Source organism: Diplotaxodon limnothrissa, linkage group LG7 (genome assembly GCF_057381915.1).
Source record: "Diplotaxodon limnothrissa isolate DT_005_m linkage group LG7, D_limnothrissa_male_GT1.1, whole genome shotgun sequence".
Taxonomy (NCBI): Eukaryota; Metazoa; Chordata; class Actinopteri; order Cichliformes; family Cichlidae; genus Diplotaxodon; species Diplotaxodon limnothrissa.
The window spans coordinates 3,967,856-3,988,948 of NC_140602.1; the positions used below are offsets into that span (position 1 = coordinate 3,967,856).

General features: G+C 40.4%; 1 protein-coding gene across 2 annotated transcripts in view; it reads right to left on the minus strand.

Annotated features, from left to right (window-relative positions):
- LOC146627578 (UPF0606 protein KIAA1549) overlaps positions 1 to 21,093 on the minus strand; it is a 32,628-nt gene that overhangs the window by 7,931 nt on the left and 3,604 nt on the right. For both annotated transcript variants that reach the window (XM_085357216.1, XM_085357215.1), the window contains exons 2-11: positions 12,167 to 14,245; positions 11,965 to 12,053; positions 10,886 to 11,045; positions 10,647 to 10,777; positions 9,361 to 9,553; positions 9,136 to 9,195; positions 8,897 to 9,042; positions 5,650 to 5,827; positions 4,708 to 4,892; positions 524 to 753 (exon numbers count right to left, since the gene is read on the minus strand). In XM_085357216.1, the coding sequence (XP_085213342.1) occupies positions 524 to 753; positions 4,708 to 4,892; positions 5,650 to 5,827; positions 8,897 to 9,042; positions 9,136 to 9,195; positions 9,361 to 9,553; positions 10,647 to 10,777; positions 10,886 to 11,045; positions 11,965 to 12,053; positions 12,167 to 14,245 (3,451 nt within the window). The remainder of the gene's footprint in view (positions 1 to 523; positions 754 to 4,707; positions 4,893 to 5,649; positions 5,828 to 8,896; positions 9,043 to 9,135; positions 9,196 to 9,360; positions 9,554 to 10,646; positions 10,778 to 10,885; positions 11,046 to 11,964; positions 12,054 to 12,166; positions 14,246 to 21,093) is intronic.

The following is a 21,093-nucleotide window of genomic DNA, read 5'->3' on the forward strand; positions in this document are numbered from 1 at the left end:
GTTGCACAAACTCATTTAAGCTGTCGATATCAAAACTGAAAATTCTTTAGTTAAGCTTTGATATTATTTCAAATGTGGGACAATGGGGCCAGGGCAAAAATATTTAAAGAACAAAGTAAAATGAATATTTATAATGCACCTCAGCTTAACCTCTGTAAGTTACACAGACCTGTCTGAGGGAGCAAAAGAAGATTCCTCCTTCTTTGGTGCATAAATTAATCAGAAGATTTGTCAAAAGCTTTTTGTCTGGTTGGCTAACTGCCCCAATTGAAGGAGGCAGAAAGTCACCTCAGTTGGGAAAACAAGCTGTAATAAAATCTATACAGAAATGTTAACGCAATTTAAAAAATGCTACCAGTGTTTCACCAAGTGTGGAAAATAAAAACACTAAGGTGACCGTATCTCTAAAATATGCTGGCTGTAATCATGAACTTCACTAGAACTGCTTATCCTCTCTTTATTTGCTTTAGGTAAAGTAAGCCTTTATGTTTTGTCACTTTCCTGTTCTGCGAGCAGCACTGACCTTCCTCTCCTTCGACCACTGCGCGAAGCCTTTGTGGAGGAAGCGGACGTTTTGGAAATGGGAGTGGGGATCTCCCCATTCTCAGATGGGCTGAGGCCATCTTTAATGGATACTTGGACGGGCCCGAGGCCAGACGGGACAGGCTCCTGGATCACCATGACATCATCCTTGCTCTGCTGGCCAAGGTGCAGCTTGGCAAAGTCAAAGCCTTTAACGGTGGGAGCCTGCAGCTAAAGAAACGGGAAGAAGAGAAGGAACGAGTGGATAAACATGAGCCGAAAGCTGCACCAGCAAGACAGCGAGGGAGCGAGCACGACTTTCACTTAAGTATTTACTTATTGACAAGCATTCACCGCCTCATTGTGACATTAACCTTTACTTTTTAAAGCCTCTGACTTGAGAGTAATACTGCAAAAAACAGGGAACTGAAGGCTCAGAAAGTGATAGTCCAATGTAGTGCAATGAAATTCCATTAAAATTCCAGATTTGTAAATGAGGGAAATGACAACCAGAACGATGCCACGTTCGAGACATAATTGGGCTAAATGACTGATGTATTTAGTATTTAGTATTTATTTATTTATTGTCATTGTCAAGAACAATGAAATTGTTGAATGGATGCCCAGTGGGAGACTCACACAGTCAGACAAGAATGAATAAAGAGAAAGTCTCTGAGAAGAGCGAGAGACTTGGGTAAACATTGACTTGGTGTCTCTGTTCTTGGGGTGGTGGGGGATGGAGGCTGGAGCAGTGAGTGTAAAGCCCTCAGGACTTCCCGTCAGCAGAAGAGTAAACAGAAGATGTCAGATCTGAGTGTGTTTGCAAGCAGTTTGTGAAACTCTAGTCCTACGACACTGAAATGTGGCAACAAGCAAAGAGTGACGCGATGTGTTCCTCCTAATTCTCTGCATTACATGTGCGCACACTGAGTTTACTGAGGTAAAATGTGCAGCTTAGAAGAGGCTTGTTGGTATAAAATTCCTAATCCAGTTTTCTGCTTGCCAGTATGAAACTGCTACTCCTGGGGGGAGTGAATGGGTATATGATTGTGTGTACTGTTCTCTGTGGCGCACAAATGAGGCCAGTCTTTGCGGGGCACAACACCTCAAATACTAAACTATGACTCATTATAGCCAACACCGAAGCTGAACGCACACAACACTTACACATGACTTAATCATAGCCATAATAAACCATTTACAACAACACAGACACAACGTACAACTCTGTTTCCTAAAAAGGATTATTAGGTCCTTTAAAACGTAAAGATAACACGTGAAAAACTATTAATTTTCCCAAAAAATAAATGCTTACCGTACATTTGGTATAAGAAATACATTTTTAAATAGTTGGGACAGGAGCTACAAAGACTACAAAAATATTTAACAGAAAAAAGGAAACAAAAATGACCAAACAAACAAACAAAATCTAAACAAGTATTACCGTAGTCACATGAGGACTCAGGTTAGTGACTTGGGTTTAAAAAGACAAACAGATGCCTTCACCACATTGTTTTGAAATTGCAATTAATTTGGAGAGTTTCATCATCTACAGCACATAATATCATTATTTTAATGATATTAAAATAATGATGATGAAACATTATTTTAACATCATTAAAATATGAAGAACTAAATAAATCTCTGCAGCAAGTCCCAGAGCTGCATCCCTGCAAGTTGAAGGTATCATGCAAAGTAAAGACACATAAAAATGAAACAGGAGTGACTCTGAACTGTCGAGCACTTTAAATCAAACTAATAATGGAAAAACATTTTGCTTGCAAAGAGGTGAAGCAACACAGCAGTAAATATGCTCCTGTCCCAACGATGTTGTTAAAGTGGAAACGACGGTGTTTCGTTAAATACAAGCTTCATGTGATCTGTAAACATTCTGATTCTTTTTCTATGTTTTGTGAGGGGAAACAGAGTTGTATACATGATCTACCGACTATAAACACACACTTTTCTCTCTAGATACCATAATGAGGGAGATCCTACATCTATAAACACAAACAGGCACTAATCTCCCGTCTACTACATGAGATACCTCCTCCTCGGCTCGTCTCCCTTTAGACAACACTTTCTTTTTCCCGTCTTTCTTCACTTCCTCTGGTTTCTTTTTCACAGCTTTGGTCTCTTCCCTTTTTTGCTCTCTCGATGTACCTTCTTTCCTTTTCAGTTTCTTTTTATCCTCTTCCTCCTCTTCTTCCTCCTCTTCTTCTTCAGTTTCCTCCTCTTCTTCCTCCTCTTCTTCTTCAGCTTCCTCCTCTTCTTCTTCTTCAGCTTCCTCCTCTTCTTCGTCCTCATTTTTCATACCCTGATTGCTCTTGAGAGCTACTGATCTCTAAGCAGAAGCAATGATGAATAAGATAAATTGTTCTGCTGATAAGTGATGAGCTACTATTTGTTATTATATGAGCTACTGTTTGTTATTTGTATCACTTGTAACAACAAGTAAACACCCAGACTATAAAAATTGACTTCATATAACGTGCATACGGTCTTGTTCTTTGCATAATTGTGCAACACTTGAATAATAAACCATAAACAAGTTACTTCCAACAAACATACAACAGGTCTGACTACATTTTCTACAAATCACCAGACACTGCTTTGTACCTTCCCCTTTTTAAAATCCTTCTCCTCCCCTTCCTCCTCCTCTTCATCATCTTCTTCCTCTTCATACTCCTCCTCTTCATCCTCACTAAACTCAATACCTTTTTTAGTTTGAGGGAGTCGCTGTTGACGAGAGGTCCTTGATTCTCTGAGTAACATAGTAGACTGAGAGAAGAGGAGTGGTGTTAAGTCAAAGACGAATGTGTGGATCAGAGAGGATGAGCCACTGATACACGTCTGAGTCAGAGCACTGACCAAATGCTAAGGTTATGTTCAAGTGAAGGGGAATCAGACAGAGATGAAAAGATGAGGCAGTTTCTGAAACCAAAACATCCAGAGAACCACCCAAACAGGCTGCTTGTAATCAGGAATGGAAATAAACATACATAGGATGGAGTCTTACTCCTGTCTTGCTCACATGTATTCTTAGTCCAAGCTGAGGTTTGCAGGTGGACACGTTTTAGACAGAGATTCAGCAACTGTTGTTCTCTAATACTACTGTTATGAGTACAGCGCTGCAAATATGTTAAACACCTGTGTGGTCTTATATTTCTGCACCACATATGAACTTCACCAAACTAATACAAACAAAACAAGACAGCCAAATACTGGCTGTTAAGTTAATTTCTTACTTAGGAATAAAATATACAGCCTGACATTAGAAGACTGAATAAAAATATTCGTGACGATAAAAAGGGACAAACACATGCAAACGTGGAGGTTTCCAGACTAACGAGTACACAGATGACAGAATCGGTCAGAGCAGGTATTACACAGACGCCATCTAACAGGCAAGTTGTCTAATATTGAGCCAATGTGTGAAGAGTGCAGGAAGAAAATCCCTGTGATCACGCTCGCATCATGTATAGCACCCCGCCTCCTGCACTCTGCTCATGTGTCAAACCTTGCCTAAACCAAACAGAGCATTTGCAATAGTGAGAGGTTGTGTGATACTGGTGTTTCTGTTGTGTGCAGTTTGTGATTGTCCACCAGACAAGGGCAGTCAGATGTATTCACTGTCCACAGCTTATGTCTGAAAGCTGTTTCAGGGAGGGTAATACTATGACAGAAATCTTACTTAGGGCAGCCAAATAGCATTACTTCTAAAATTAAGTGAAGCTACAAAAGCCAGAGAGGCTTTTCAATAACCACAGATTGAACACAAAATGAGCCGAAGGGAAACTGTCGAGCAGGATTGTTGGTTGTTTCAAGCAAAAAAAGAGCTGCTGAGGCTGTTTGCTGTATGAGCAGCATCATAATTTTTAACCCAGCACATGTCCTTCAATATGTCTCTGCTGGAATCATTAAAGTTTTACTAATGTCATCCAGAAGACGGCATCATGATGTCCAAATCGGTGAGGTCTAGCAGCACAGTCATGGCAGTGACAGATAGCCTTTATTAATCATGCTGATTTATAATCCCAGGATTAATCCAGTAAATCTAATTAACAAACTATTTCTAACAAAAACACCTTCATTACATAATTACAAATATAAAATTTACGGCACAAAAGTCATTTTGAAACACTGATGCAGGAAAGCATCTGTAAAGTAAAGATGGAACTTTACCTTTTGTCTCTGTTGGATGGAGGTCATGGCGTCTGGCTGGAATTCCAGCTTGTCTGTCCGACACAACTTCCAGTAAAGGATGGAAATGATGACGACGACCACGAGGAGGGGGATCACAACCCCAATGATGATCCACATGTTTGTGTTCTCATTGTCAGAGGGTGAAGATGTCACTTTTTCGACAGCTGTGATTAGAAAAAACAAAGAAACCATAAACTGCTAAGTTCATATATTGACTACAAAGGAGGAGAAGGTGTTTTTAGAATCCAGGTTCTTTTCTGTTACCAGTATTTCGCATCGGTTGGCTGCTCTTCACATGTTCTGTATTTATTAACAGTGACACTCCTATATGCTAATGAGCTCATCTTTATTGAGTTTCAGCCTTGATCGAACTGAATCTATAAAGGTGAGCGATTTACGGGACATCTGTAAACCGTAGCTACAGAAAATAACCTGGATTCGTTTCTCCCTGGACAGACACGGCGCTGCTTTGGTTTTAATTAACAGTCACTTCATCCTCTGGGAAAGCACCATAAAAGAACGCAATCAGAACGGAGACAGAACTCCCTTGAGGGGCTCTCATTAGCCTTCATCCGTTGTTTAGATTCCTAATAAGGAAGACAGGGTTTGGGTGCAGCGTGTACAAAGGGAGATAATTAGCTCAAATGTTACTATAAACATGTAAAGATACACATGGAGCTGGCAGTCAGTATCCTTTCCTCTTATTAGGATCTTGAGAACAATTAGCCATTACAATAACAGTAATGATGGTGAAGCTAAAATAATTAGTCTTTTTTTGTTTACATACACTAAAACTTCCTGCCAGCATCAAAGAAGAAAGAAAAAACACACTAATAAATTAAATAAATTCACACGGGAGTGTTTGATTGACTTGAACTATCATAGATAATCTTTTTTATCTATTTATTGAGACATACTTACGTTGTGCCAATATGCCCTGTACACGATATCCCAGGACAATAGCAGCTCTTTGGACATCCAGGCTGTTAAGCAGGCTAGCAGTCTGATCTGCAGGCATCCTCTGACCACTAGGCCCCTCCACAAAATACACTATTTCGAGGGGGAGGTCAGTACCCGCCAACCGGCTTGTGCTTACAACCTGGGAATTAAAACAAGGAGGACTGGTAAAGTGTTTCAGAATGCAGTTTTGAACAGATATGGGTAATTTTCTTTAAAGCAACAGCTGTGATAGATAAAAGGCAGGGGAAGAGCAGATCTTCTTAAACCCCGCCCCCAAAACATTCAATGTTTTATGCATCATAAATTTATCCTCCAGGGTCAGACTGTCGAAGGAGCTCTACTGTAACTTCCTGAGGCATCTGAGGGAAAACACTAGCTGCAAATGACCCATACTGTCAAGTGTGCAATTGCGCACCAGTGCATTGAAGTTGAAGGGATGCTGTGTTGACACAGTGGAGGAGAGCGAGCTCTCTGGAACAAGTCGAAGGGGACAGAAAATTGCTTCCAGGGAGCAATATAAACATAAGAAGATATAAACATAGCAGGATATATGGAAGTGCTTCAGAGGTGCATATGGAGATGACCTTAAAAAGAAAAACAGGTGTGTTTTTGCGTCTTATTAGAGTCACAGATCTTCCTGATCACACCCCAGATTTGACGGCTGTCATACAATAACAGAGTCACTGCCAGACCTAGTAACTCCTATATGATGGAAGCCCTTTTACCGAACTGCCAGTAATCTTATTTTTCCTCCAAAGGTAAGCATTTCCAGATGGTGCGGGGGGAAATAAAGGCTGGAGCATAACGGACTCTGTTTATTTGCTAAGGGACAAAGGCTGTCAATTCTCAGTTTTGTGGTCGTTAGTAGTGTTAAAGGGCATTTCTTTTCTTGGTTCACTCCTTAAGAACACAAACAGGGGACCATGTACGTTACCCTGAACTTCATTTCCACGTGCATGCTTTAATGTTCCCATTTGTGTCCTTATACGACAAAGTTTCCCATCTGAAACATTTGTGGATAAGAGACTGTGCTCGAGAAAAAAAATGACAAAATGCTTCTAAAAATGGATTCATGAAGGACGACCACACTCTAAATTAAAAATGGAATTTCTGATGAAGGTGCTAATGGGCAAAGTCTCACAATCTTAACAGTAAAGATGACTTTTTAATGGAGACAGTGGCACCTCATTTTCTGCCGAGCCTTACAACATTAATCATTGTTGTTTTTTTTATTTTAATGACAGATTTGAGATTTGAGACTTGAACCATTTGACCTTCTCGAGTCCACCTTGCTGTATTTAATGCTTATACAAGCACCTGAAAGTTACAGAGTTCTACAAACTAAACAAAATGTAGTTTTTAAAATAGGGACTGACTCCTGTGTCCACAATATACACACTGTTGCATTTTCATATCCTTGTGGGGACATCTAATTGACATAATGCTTTCCCTGGACTCCTACCCTAACCCTGACACTAAAACCACAAAAATGTCTTCAAACTTGTGCGGATGGGGATTTTGTCCCCATAACGGCCGTTGGTCCCCACAACTACAGTAAATTTACAATTTTTGTTCCCTCAAGATATGTAAAGATGGTCCAAATACACACACACAGACACATAACCATCATTTTAGGTCACAATTTGCATACCTCTTGGAGAGCCATTGCTTAAATATTTTTCAATTCTGTCCGATTTGTCTTTTTGACCGATTTAATTTGACTGATTTGTTTGTGTGTGTGCAGCCTCCCCGATGGTGCCCTGAGGCACAAGCACAGTCTGCTGTCTGTATTACTGAAAAGAGTAAAGTGCAGGTCATGCCTGGGCTGCCACAGAAAAACGGCCGGGCAGACTCCCTCATTCAGGGTTTAATCCAGTCCGTGTCTGCTTATTAGAGTGGAAAGAGGGCAGTGTGAATGCGTGTTACTGCACAGCCCAAATTCAACCTCCCTTTCATCTGTCTGGGCAGACTCATAAGATATTCTCAGTGGTGACAACACTACACTCGTTCTGTCATGACAGTCAGGGGCATCTGTCTGAGATACACCATAATTATTTATGTGCAAGAAAGCAAAGCAGAAGTTCAGACGCTTTCATCCAATAAGGCACTCGGAGATGAGTGTTTTTGAAATATTAAAACAGGCTTCTTATATAACAGCATTCTATCAAGTGAATAACACATTATCATATTTATGGATTTGAAAAAATATCATTTGGAAGAGCAGAAAGGATGCCAGAGCTAAAATTAGAGATCTAATCTTAGCAGAAATGCAGACAGCAAAGGTTCACCACTGATGTGCTTCTCTTTTCTATATTATTCTGTAGAATTCACCGAGGCAAAAACAAAGGTCCTAAATGGATGGACATGATGATATTTAGCACTGACAGTCATCTTGTCTTAGCTTGACCAGTTACTTTTGTTTGAATTTTCTGCTTCTCTTCTGATTTCCGAATCTTTACCTACCACTGACTCTGTGACAAACATTCACTTTTTGACTCTTTAGCCCCCCAACAGCAGGATACAGACAGAGAAAAAGACACAATTATTAACTGGCATGCTCTTAGGAGCCATCGAGTATAAGGAGGACTGGGATAATGAGGAAGAGGACAAAAAAATAGGCAACATGAGGTTGTGGTCTTTGAATGGCTTGCCCCTGAGATGAATGGGATGGTGTTGCCATGGAGATCGAGCCGTATCCTGTCCCCTTAGAGAGGAGATGAGCAGGTGCAGAGAGGACCCACAAAAGCTAGAGCTTGATTAGTAAAGCACTAAGGCTTTCACTGGTTACAAACAGTGTCACACTCACATAATGACCCCTCTGTACTCAGAAAAGGTGGCAAGAGAGAGCTTGTATCAGGGTATAATGATACAAATGGTACAAGGAAGGATGGTTCTGCAGAGTTTTTAGAAGTTTTGTTATATAGGGAACAAGAAATGTAAAAAGCAAAAAAGTAATTGTGACCCTGAAAGAGCTTAAAGCTTGGTTGCATAGAGAATGAAAGTGAGAGACACGGAACACAAAGAAATAAGAAATTTCTTTGCATTTTTTATGTGATTACATATATGAAATATTTATTCTCTGGTAAAAAATTGAAATAAAGATATGGCTTACATTCGTGGCATGTGGAACGGGGCCCAGTGAGCCTGGGGCTACGGAGCTGTAAATATAAGCTGAGTAAAATGATTATTGAATCTATAAGCATATTACCTGAACACTACTGTTGCCTATGGTGGTGGCCCTTTTAACCCGTCTGACTGATCCTATTGCTTCACCGAGTAACAGGGCCAACCGGCGCTCCATGTTAGCTTGAAAGGTCCTCTCACCCACTTTCTGGTCCAGCACACCCAGGAGTACTACATATACACACACAGCAGAAGTAATATGCTCTGTAGTAACTGCTTTACATGAACTGTAAGACTGACAAAAATCATTCAAAATCATTATACCTGTTCTAACCCAGGAAGAGCGAAGCAGTTGGCTGGTGTTCAGCTCTGGATAATGGAAAGCTAGTGGAAAAAATTATAAAATTAATCAATAAGTGCTGTGACCTTTACTCGTATTCATTGTTGGCGATCACAATCAGAGTACGCTCAGAATTTCCAGCTAACCCAGATACAGAACTGATAATATGAAAATGGAAATAGTTCAAATACAGTCAGTACGGTACTCACGCTCAGCGATCTGCAGCACAGGAAAGCCCATGTAATAGCTGAATTCCACCATAGTGAGTTTCATTAGAGCACTGCTGATCTCTGACCCCATCAGATAACTCCTTGAACTGCGAACAGTGAAAGTAATGTCCACCGGTTTCCTCGCTAGTCCTTGTTCCTTGTATATGGGAGCAGCCATGGTGATGTTTACAATCTGAAACACAGTGGTAGTGTTACAGGAAACAGAAAAAACACATATTAAAACGAACAAAACATTTTCTATCTTACCTGTGTCTTAAAGACCTACAATTAAATTCCCTCTGAAAAGAGAACTACATAACTATGTGATCAAATAACCTCTTTAGTAACAAAAAATAATCTTCTTTAATACTCAACAACTAGAGCATGAAGCACTTTAAAAAGAATTAGCCATGTGAAAAACACTTGGGTCATGCTCATGAGTTATGGTAGGATGAACAACGAGTAGACCAAGGAGTGAGTATAGCGTCCACAAGAACACTTGGGTCTAAATCCTTGCCTCTAATTATAAGCTCTGTGCTGCATTTATTTGGCAATAACTATCATAACCCAAAATGACCATAAGCATCCATACTTTGGAGAGACAGAGCACTTAGTTGCTCCTTTCCAAAAGAAGCAAAATGCAGAGCGATGGCTTTTGCGCCTGCAAAATTGCATTACATGGACGTTACATTGTGTCTGCTATTACAGTGCTTCTCAGTAACATGTGCAGCATTCTCTGTAGAGATGCTGTCTGTGGTTTGATGAGGTTGATCCAACCTTGAAAAGACAGGCGATGGATTTCAGAACACAAGGAAGACTCCAGTGTTTTCTTTTCTTATAATTGACTTTTTAATCTTACAGAATAGCAGAGCTTTGTTCTTTGAGTATTACTTCCTCTTGAGCTCTCTGTTTTGATTTTTCTATAATGCTCATAAAACACTGCCAATTACAAATATTTTACTTTCAGCCTTTTTAGATAATAACAAGATAAATCTGTAAATACACGCAGTGCATAAAGAATCCCACAGATCAGTGAGTGAAATGACTTGATTTGTATTGGTCAGCTTAGTGAACAAACAACATTTTCAGCTTTTTTTCTTTGAGTAAAAACTCGATATTTTTAAAGCCTTTTTGTTGTATTTGGTCAAGTTGATAAGAAATTAAATATTTCATTTTTTCAGATTCTTTCAGATCCTAAGCCACAATGAAAGCATCCTAATGAAAACATCCCAGCTGGAATGCACCTCCCTGACTGCCCATGGCTTCCCTCACTTTGTGCCACTCACATGCACTGTGAAATTAGTCGACTCCTTTGATCGCCTGCGGACTTCAGCGAAGGCCCTGGTCAAACCTCTCTCGATGCTCTCACTGAAGTTGCAGAACCGCACGTCTACGTGGCCAGGAACAAACTGCAACACTGCACAGACGAATTGAATACTTTCTGACTGAGCTTAAAAAATAAAGGTCAAATTCTGCTAAATGCTTCAAGTGCCCTCGGAAAAAGACTCAACAAAAGGTCATTTACCTGAGTGGACTTGATAATTTCTATCTGGCGTCGACCAGTTTGGAGAAACAGACAAGAAGCGGCGCCCCGACCTCCTCAGTGCATTGACGACAGACATGCCTGTGTACACGACAGGACCCGACACCACTCGAAACACAAATTTTGGTGGTGGATCAACAACCTACATTAAGAAAGCAGAAATTAATTGTATTAAAGAGACACACTGTACATTAAGTAACTTATGCTAAATAGGCTGTGTATCGTCTGGAACTCAATGTGACAGAAGTGGTCTGGCTGAGTTTGTATGTGGCGCTGTGACAATCACAAAAACACCCCAACACAAACATAGACTATACTTTTAACACATAAACGTACCACCAATTTACACCCACACTCTGTGTGAGCCACTACAACTCCGTTCACTCAATTGCTCAAAAATCTAACAACATCTAGCTCAGTAGGTAGCGTGGTCGCCCCATGATCGGAAGGTCGGGGGTTTGAATCCACTGAATGGCTACCCCGAGGAACCCCCTGAGCAATGTACCATCCCTACACACTGCTGGGCACCTGAATAGTGGCTGCCCACTGCTTCACTGAGTGAATGGGTTAAATGCATCAATAAAGTATACATTATTATTATTGTTATTATGATCCGTCCATTCGCTTCCACTTATCCTTTTCAGGGTCGCGGGGGGCGCTGGAGCCTATCCCAGCTGTCACAGAGCACGAGGCGGGGTACACCTTGGACAGGTCTGTCGCAGGGCTAACACACAGAGACAGACAAGGATTCGCACTCACATTCATGCCTGCATTCACACCTGGGCAATTTAGATAGGTTAATTAACCTATCCCCACTAAGTGCATGTCTTTGGACTGTGGGAAGAAGCCGGAGTACCCAGGAAGAACCCACGCTAACACGGGGAGAACATGCAAACTCCACACAGAAAGACCCCGGGCTTATGGTGGAATTGAACTCAGGACCTTCTTGCTGTGCAGCAACAGCGCTAACCCATTTTCCCCCCATATTTTTCTTAATTGCAAAAAAATGGTTGACACCTTGCATTATTTAAAATATATGGAAATATGTTTAATAAACTTACTTGCAGTTCCACTGATTTGTTAAATTCCCCTTTCAAAATGTCTCTGACCTGAGATTTAGCATATCCTACAGTGGCCCCGGCTGGAAAACCTTGTGAAAAAAGCACAAGCTAATGGTCAATGTCTCTCTCATACTCTGCTGTCTATGAATAACTCTTTCAAGCACAGTTAAGTAAGACAAAACACATTAAATGCCTAACTTACCGATCCTGATCAAATAAGCGGGTTTGTTAACGTTGCAGAGGTACGATCTTGATGTTGGTGCTATAGCTGTGATTTTACCAACAGTGGTAGAGATGATGTTGACAATAGTTGAGGCTTCAGAGGTGGCAGTAATTCTGCTTGTGGCTTGATGGGGAGTAGTTGTGGCAGGTGTACTTGTGGGTGTAGTAGAGACTTTATTAACTACACTACTGGTTGGGATATAGGTCAGTGTGGCTGGGGTGTCAACTCCATCTTCAGTCACCCCCTGATCACCCATCACAAATGGAGGGGGCAGAGTCACATTCTGAGGCGTGGATTCAGTTGAAACTATAGTTGCATTGAGAGTTGGATCATTTGTAAAAGCAGACTCTTCAGGAGCTAATTCTGTTGTACCGGCTGTGCTATTGGCAGCAGGCTCAGTGGGAACAGGGGAGAAGTCTATAGTTGCAGTTAAGACAGCAGTTGCATCCATAGTACTTTTTGGGGGAGACTCTGTAACATACCAATGAACATACGTAAGAGAGGAGGAAAAATTTAAATCGTCTGCCAGCAAAGGCGTTGTACTTGGCTGCACAGCTTCTGTAATTGAAGTGCTATCCAGGCCAACGTTGTTTGTATGTGCAGACCAATCTGTGGTGGACACCTGACCATCCGAAGAAGAAAAGGAGTGGAGGGAATGCGTTGGGACTATGGAAGGATCAAGAAAAGGCTGAGAGGCATTGGCCACCTGAGGACTCTCCTCTGTGGTTACTACAAAGCTCGTTTCATCATGAGGCTCAAGCCCCGAGAGATCACTGGAGGACTCCTCTTCAATCACTTTTGTATCATTGCTGAAGCTGTTGTTAGGTGTGCTGTCTGTAGTACTGATGGACACCACAGTAATGTTCCCCCTGTGTTCAGCTCCGCTTTCTGAACCGTTATTCTCCTTGGTCAGCTGATTGTTATAATATTCCAAGCTGTTCATGTCTGGCAAAAGGACATCTGTCGGTTGAATTGTGTACGTATCTGACCAATCTACGTCTGAAATGTCAGGCACGTCACTGTTAGGTGTTGGAGTAGGTTCCAGGGAAAACTGAACTGTTGCTGAAAATGAGGAAGGATAAATAGATCTAGGAGAAACTACGGTGCTGTACGCTGTCACGAGGCTGGGGGAAGGGGAAACGTACAGAGGATTCAGGGATGAGGGAGATATGCCCACTCTGGAAGGGAAGGACGTGTCATAAGTTTCTGTATAGTCTTCTAGATCATATGAGTCGGAGGGCACCTTGGTGACCAGAGAATAGTCTTCTCTATCTGCATTGAAAAAAGACATCGTCTCCAAGTAGTCCCCAGACCCCCAGTCTACTTCCATGGTGTTGGTGGGGTAGAAGTCCTCTGGAGAGAGCTCTGTGGGTTCAGATGAAGGTGATGCAGGGTGGGGGGTGATGAAAGGCACCTTGTAGCCAGGAGACTGAATCTCATCTGGGTTGGGTAGCATGTTTATATCATATGCATGTTTGTTTTCCAGTGGGGGATTACTGGAGCTCAGCTGGTCTGCATGCATTGGTTTCATATGTGAGTCCTCTGCTAAAAGGTCTGTGAAAGTCTGAATAGGTGGCCCGAGAGGCCCTTCAGGTTGGAAGGTCATCCTTTTCTCAGAATTAAGACCTAGCTGGGGTGTTGGAGAAGGCTTTACTGATGTTATGGATATATTTTCCCAAGGCTGTAGCTGGGACTTTGTTTGAGCTTCTGAGAGAGATGACCTCGCCAGCTTCCAGCCTAAGGAGAGTTCAGCTGGTCGTTGAAACTGTGGTACAGATGGTCTTAAGGTTGGAGTCGTCAGAGTGTGTGGCTCTTCTGCAGAGGCATCTCTTAACATGATGACTTTGGAGTTTTCATATGCAATATGCCCCCTATGAATGTTATCAGCAGTCCGAACTTCATGGCTTGGTTCAGGATTGGATGGGAGGGCACCAGGTGAGTCTAGACTCTCAAAGGCAGTATAATGCGAGTCAGGTAAGGCTAATGGTGATGATGTAGGACTTTGGATATCTCCAAGAAATCCCATGGGATCATGTGTAGAGTCCAAAGGAGATTCATCTGCAGAGGAACAAAGACAATGCTTCGTATCAGTACAGGAAACATAGGGAAACTCATATATAGAGACAATGACTGAAAAAGAGGCTAATTCTAAAGAAATCATTTTACCATTTAATTTTTATTGCTGAAAATGGTTGTTTCAGTAATAAAAAGACAAAGAAATACCCTGCTGAGCATGAATCTCATATCAGCCCTATGAATCAGTAACTGTAATTTCATCCCTTGTGAATGTTTACTTTGTACTCTGGTCTGTTAACAGGAATGAAGGAGTGTGATGGAGTCAGTGTTGAATGTGTGATTTTTGCCAAAAAAGTGTGTTTAAACTGTTGCACACCGAGCCAAGATGAGAGCAAACACGACTTTTCACGGCAGACAGGGAGGCTACCTACTCTAAGCCATGTTGTAACTGGACCGGCATTGAATTAGTGAACATTGGTGTTATGTTTACTGGTGTCGAAATGGCCAACATCAACTGTATCATCTATAAGGGTTTAAAAATATATAATGGAAGGACATCATAATGGAACAGGGTCCATTATGATGTCCATTTGCAACAAACAGTGAACATGAAGACAATGCACCCGGATGAATTTATACTTACAATAAATCAATACTATATTTAAAATAGCTTGATCAGATTTAAATTTCAGATCGATAAAGTGGAGATAGCTTCCCAGAAAACCTTTTGACTGTATGTCACCTAAAGCCTGTACATAGATCAGTTCTTATCAGTATCAGACTCCTGAGAAAAATAATTAGACAGTCACTACTCTCCTTTGCTTAAGTGGCTACAAACAAACAGACAAAAACCAAAAACTAAAGAAAATGTCATTAGAATAAAAGAGCAAGGACGGTCTCACAGGCTAATGATGTGAAAATCATTGGGGAAGCAAAGAAAAGCTGACAGATTTCTTTGGTTCCAGTTGTGAATATGCTGACATACACGCACGGACCATATGTCTTAAGATTTTACCAATGAACTCTCGAGAGTGCATTTGAGACCCTTTTTCATGGCACCTGATCTCGAACTGATGGATGGTGCAATTTTCAGCTCATCAGCAAGCCCCTCTACAGCGTGCACACAACATTAAAATCATTAAGGCCGACTTTTGAGCAGTCAAAATGCAGAAATAGCAAATGCCGCTTACGCAACGCATTTCAAACTCTATTTAGGTGCCAAAGCACTCCATATTGCGTAACAAAGTACATGCACATCATGCATGATTTAATTTGGGAAGAGTCTTGATTACAAGCCACTGCCTGGCATATTTAACACTGCCTACATGAACTGGAACAATTCTTTAATTATTAATGGAAAATAGATGTTTTACACTTATCTGCATATGTTTGCCTCTTTCATATACCCAAATATGTTTCACCAACCTTAATGCATGGCAGTCTTACTAACACTGTGCAAGAATTTAACAATGTCAGTTAAACATAACTATTATCCATTACCAGCCTTGTTGCTAATAGTGGCCTATTATCAAATCAAATGATTTTACCAGTGTTAATGGCAGCTGTTTATCTGTTGTGATGATTTAATTGTCCACTGACTGAACTGACTGAAAAACACGGTTATAAAAATGAAGATGTCTTTGTTTCACGAGTTTATGGCGGAAAATCATCACAACAAAAAAACCACAGATAATCAGAGACCGGATGACTTAGTGTGCCTGCTTACAATAAATGATATGTTTATTAATGCTGTTGGGTTTATGGATAGCTAAATGACTTGATGCAAGGCTCACGTCTGCACTGAGCCTTACAAACAAACTCTTTTCAATAAACTTGGTGCAGACTGTAAGTCTTAAATTTGTCACTGAAAGTAGGTCTTGAACAGAGCAAGACTTCAAAGGCACCATTGTTGTCATTGCCAGAAGCTAGCCACCAACAGCCTCTACATAGTGACTCAGCAGCAGCTGCAAAGGCTGCTGCTTTTTGTAGTTCACAGACGCTCTGCAGAATCATGCACTCTTGAAAATAGCCACAGAATAAGCTAAGGGAGAAGACTATTTTTAACAGCGCTAGTGCAGATCGCTTAGCAAAAACATCAACAAAAATGAATGCATTTTGGGGCCATCATCTCCAATTTACTGCATCGAGTCATACAAGCAGACGCCTCTGGCTTGGCCCAGGAGAAATCTCGTAGCTTAATTATAACCTACGCTGGTACCTTAATCAAGTCAACATGCTAGCATAACAGAGCATGCTGGAAAGGACTTGGAAAAGAAAAGCCAAGTCTTTCTTCTGTGAAGGCTAGTCTGTCTTGCACATTTTCCAAGATTCTTGGTTTCTGTGCCAAATCTTTGAACCCACAGGGATGTAACACACAGCTGGGCAGACGCATGTGTACACTGCACTGAGCACACAATAACAGGAGAAACACTAAAATAGAAGGACTCGCGGCATCTAGTCATCTAGTCTCTACAGAGAACACAGCAGAGAAATGAAAGTCATTCTACAGTGGCAGCAAATCTTTTATAGGTAACTGTGAGAAAGATGCTATTTTAACTGCTAAATAACTCTTAATTAAGTCAAACTCATTTGGCTGTGAACAAAAAGATGTTTGGAGCTACAGATATATAAAACAAGAAGCAAAGACAGTGCAGACAAGCTTTATATAAGAGCATGTTGGACAACAATGCTGATGTTTGAGGTCACGCTGTTAAACAAGACCTCAAACTGTCACCTCATTTCAACACACCATTACAGCGACACAGTGTTTCATATACAGTCACATTTGTGATTATTAACCAAGAACAGATTACTGACAAAAACATCTAACACAAAAACAATGATTGACAGGAGAATGATGATAACAATGATAACTGCAGAGATGTCGGCGATGGTGATGATGATAATTATCACGGTGGTAAGTAAAGACGGGATGAAGGAAAATGGACAGCCAACATTTAATTACTGATGTATTAGAACAAATCTAACAACACTAACATGCAAAAGCTGAATTACAAACATACAAAAAATTGACTGTCTATCTGTAATACTTAAATATGCACAGTCTACATACTTGAAGGCTAATCGTTGATGACACCCTCGGCTCAGTGTGACAGACAGCAGCCCGAGTTAGGGCTAACATTACAGAGCGCAAAAAAAATGAACAATGGACTAGAAGGCTATCGTGCGCTACCACCTGTTCCCTGAAAGAGGAGCGCGTCACACTCGGCTGGCCGCTCATTGCTCGGCCTGCCTGTGAAATGATTAAGCACTGACCTTACAGATAAATTGCGCAGTATTTTATACCTGCACAGTTGGTGTGGAGCACCCACAATTTTATTGTACATGTACAATGACAATAAAGACTGTCCTATTCTATTCTAATTTAACATACAGAATCTGCTGATTGCTTTTCATCAACAACAGGCGCTTGAGTGAAAACTTTTCCATATTCAAGCAAGTGATGGCACAAAAATAACACTCTTTCTGTGATCTGGATGGTTTGTTCAGCTTCCGTTTATACAGGCAGCTCTGGGGTTGAACGACTGCCAGCAATCATATAAAAAAAGTTCTGACAAGAGAGGGATTATTACCGATGGTGGCTGATGTAATGATCCTCTCTAAAATCCCTCCAATCAAAAACAGAAGAGACTGCACTCAAGGCAGAACCTACTTCAAGTTTTTTAAGTAGCATCAGACCAGTGACCAGTGTGCAGGTTGCATAATCGATTACACATTTATCCATTTTAGCCAAACCGCACAAAAAGCCGGTTGATTTGTACGAGCATGATGCAGCGATAAAAGTTTAAATATTTTATGCAGCATTTTAATTTAAACCGTCAGATAAACATAATTTTAAGGAATTTTGAGTGATTGCAAATTTGAATGATTCTCTGTTTTGAATTAAGTTTACAGAGTAAAAGTGTAAAAAGGAGAAAAGATAACAACGTACAATAACTGTACTTTACACACACACAATAGTAAAGCCTACATCATGAACACACACACACACACACACACACAAAGGAAATCCTCCAAGTAAGCTGAAATGTGATTTTGCCTTCGGTGTCTGCTTATGAAAACAGTTCCCAGGGCCCAAACAAAGAGCTGATAATGCCTCTCAGCAGACAGCACTGCGCTGGAACTGAATCGGAGAAAATACCTTTCACTGGTCTCCTTTACTCAGCCAGACTCGAGGCTCACATAGACTGAAAAATGCATTTTAGAATTATGCTTTTACATTTTCCACATTGTTTTTTATTAAAAATGTATAATGTAAACTAAGAAAGATATTTATAAAAAAGTGGCAAACCCAATCCATTATAATTGTACTGCACACACACAATGCTGAAGCTCATAATAATTAAAACAAACCGATACTGCTAGCAAAAATGTTATTTTGACATTCCTGTCTTCACATGAAAACAGATCCCAAGGCCCAAAGAGGGGACCTAATAATGCCTGTCAGCAAACAGCACTCTTGTTGACGTCTGGAACAGAATCAGAGAAAATACCTTTCACTTGTCTCCTTTATTCAACGAGACACTGTGCTCACATATAAACAGAAAGAGGGAATAATGCAATGACTCGGTGCTCCAGAAAAATAGGATTCGGGATGTAAGAAGTGACAGACGTAAGCATGTCTGCGAGGGCATTTTCAGGAGCCGAAAATAATAATTAATGCGTTCCTGTCTCCATCTGCTTTAATCCAAGTCGACGAGGATGAGTATGCATATTTTTGAGTGGAAGAGACTCAGCAAACAGTCCACACTAAAGGAAAGTAACATGAGTCTTTATACAAAAAAACTAATAAAAATCTACAATTATCCCACAAAGATATGTGGTCCTGCTGTACTGGTCAGAGCTGATTTTACAGGGAAATTTTATAGGAACCGATTACTGGAATACGGTTACTTAAACAATATGAATCAGCCAAATAGCAACACAAAGATGTGTTTGTAAATACACACACAGCATAGACATTAATCCATGCAAGCACATATGTCTATTTAAACCAAGAAACTTGAGATACCAGTGAAGGAGTGCTATAACAGCACAATTTCCTGTGTTTGCCAGATTCGTTTTTTCTAAAAAAGAAAGTAATTTAATGGCAGTATTATTCGGGGGGGAAAGAGGACAGAAGAAAGGGTCTTTTTAGCATTAATGTTAACTACACCCCCACACATGGTTCTGTTTTCAGCTCAGCCCGTTGCGTGACTGGCGCTTTTCAGTTGGCAGGAGCCGTGTATGTTGAGAGCAGTCATACAATCAGTGCTGACGTTTAGTTTATCAGGGAAGCTTTTAGGATGGGAAAGATTTAATTGTTTTTATCAGCAGAGTTCTATTAGATCAGTGTCTCTGCCAAAACTAAAGAAGCTCCCCTGACAGAAAAAACCCAAATCTCAGAGCTATAGAGGGTACATTTATTATAAACACACAGTTTATGCACTGCAGACACTTGTTGAAGTCAGCTTACACCAAGCAGCGGAAGATTAAAGAACAGACTTAAATCAACAAAGTACGGCCTATAAACAGAAACCAGATACAAATGTTACAGTTACCGACGAGAGTCAAATAAAGGAAATAAATGAAACTTAACATTAAGTTTCATAGTTAGAGAGACTGTTCTGATTTGACCAAAAATGAACATGAGACCTGACTGGGGTCATGCCTGCACTTAAAATACCATCAAATATTAATGTGACCTTTGTTTTTGTTTTCTTTTTCCTGAGGGAATACTTGTTTTTAAGACAACAGCAAGGTGGGCATAAAAAAGAGATGGGTTCACCATAGAGAAGGAGGTTATGATGATGTATTTGAATATTTAACTTGAAATCTGGACACGCTCATTCACTTTTAAAGTCTTGATTTTCTTTAAAGACTGGAAGGTATCAGTCAGCAGCCTCTTCTATTTTGTCTCATTACACTCTCAGACGTTACGTTCTGGATTAACAAACACTGTCTGCTGGGCGAGGTTAAGTTCCCTATAAAGCTCGTAGGAAGCTGCTTTCAAATAACTAATTTTGTCTGAAGGGTTTGGTCAAATGCTTACTGTTTGGCTTCTAAGTGGGTGCAGTAATCCTGAAAGGGCCAAAACAAAAATGATTTAGCCTGGAGAAGCTGAAAGAAGGCCGTGCTGAACCGAGCCATCTGCTCTGATAAATATATAAATAATCAGCTGCAGCTCATCAGAGCAGATTTGGGCTCAGCGCAATATGGCCTCAATGTGGCCTCCTGTCAAATTATGAACTCTGCATTGCACATTTTAAGCTCCTGACACTGGCAGACTGTTAGTATAAGAAACTGTAGGCAAAGTCAGGGAAATGTATTTAATAATGAAAGTTTTACAACTCTGTGTTTCTGTAACCAATAACTTTTGCAGAGGAAGGCAGCCAAGTTCTCGGTTTTTTAACAACAATAAGACTATTTTTTATTAATTTCTCTCAAATCTAATCTTTAAAAAGCAGAATACAGAATATTGAACTGGATAGAATGCAATGTTTGCTTTGGTGCTGAATTTAATAAATATTATGCTAATAATCACATATGGAAGGAAGGAAGTCAATAGCAAACAGACAGTTCCTATAATATTACTGCAGCTATTATAATTCTGTTTTATACTATTTGAATATATCTGCTCCAAAAAATGGGCAAAATCTAATCCTAACACAATATTAATAAGTAATAATGTCTGGCTTTCAAAAAACAAACAACAAAAATCAACTAGTCTTTTTTTAAATAAGATGCTGTGTAGGTTCGTGATACTCTGGTGGAAAATTGCCTTGGTAACCCCCACCAAAAAAAGGGTACACAAAATCACTACCAGATGTACATTCATGGGCCAGACTATGGCACCTTCACATCACAACCCACGAGCAAGATGCAGGTAA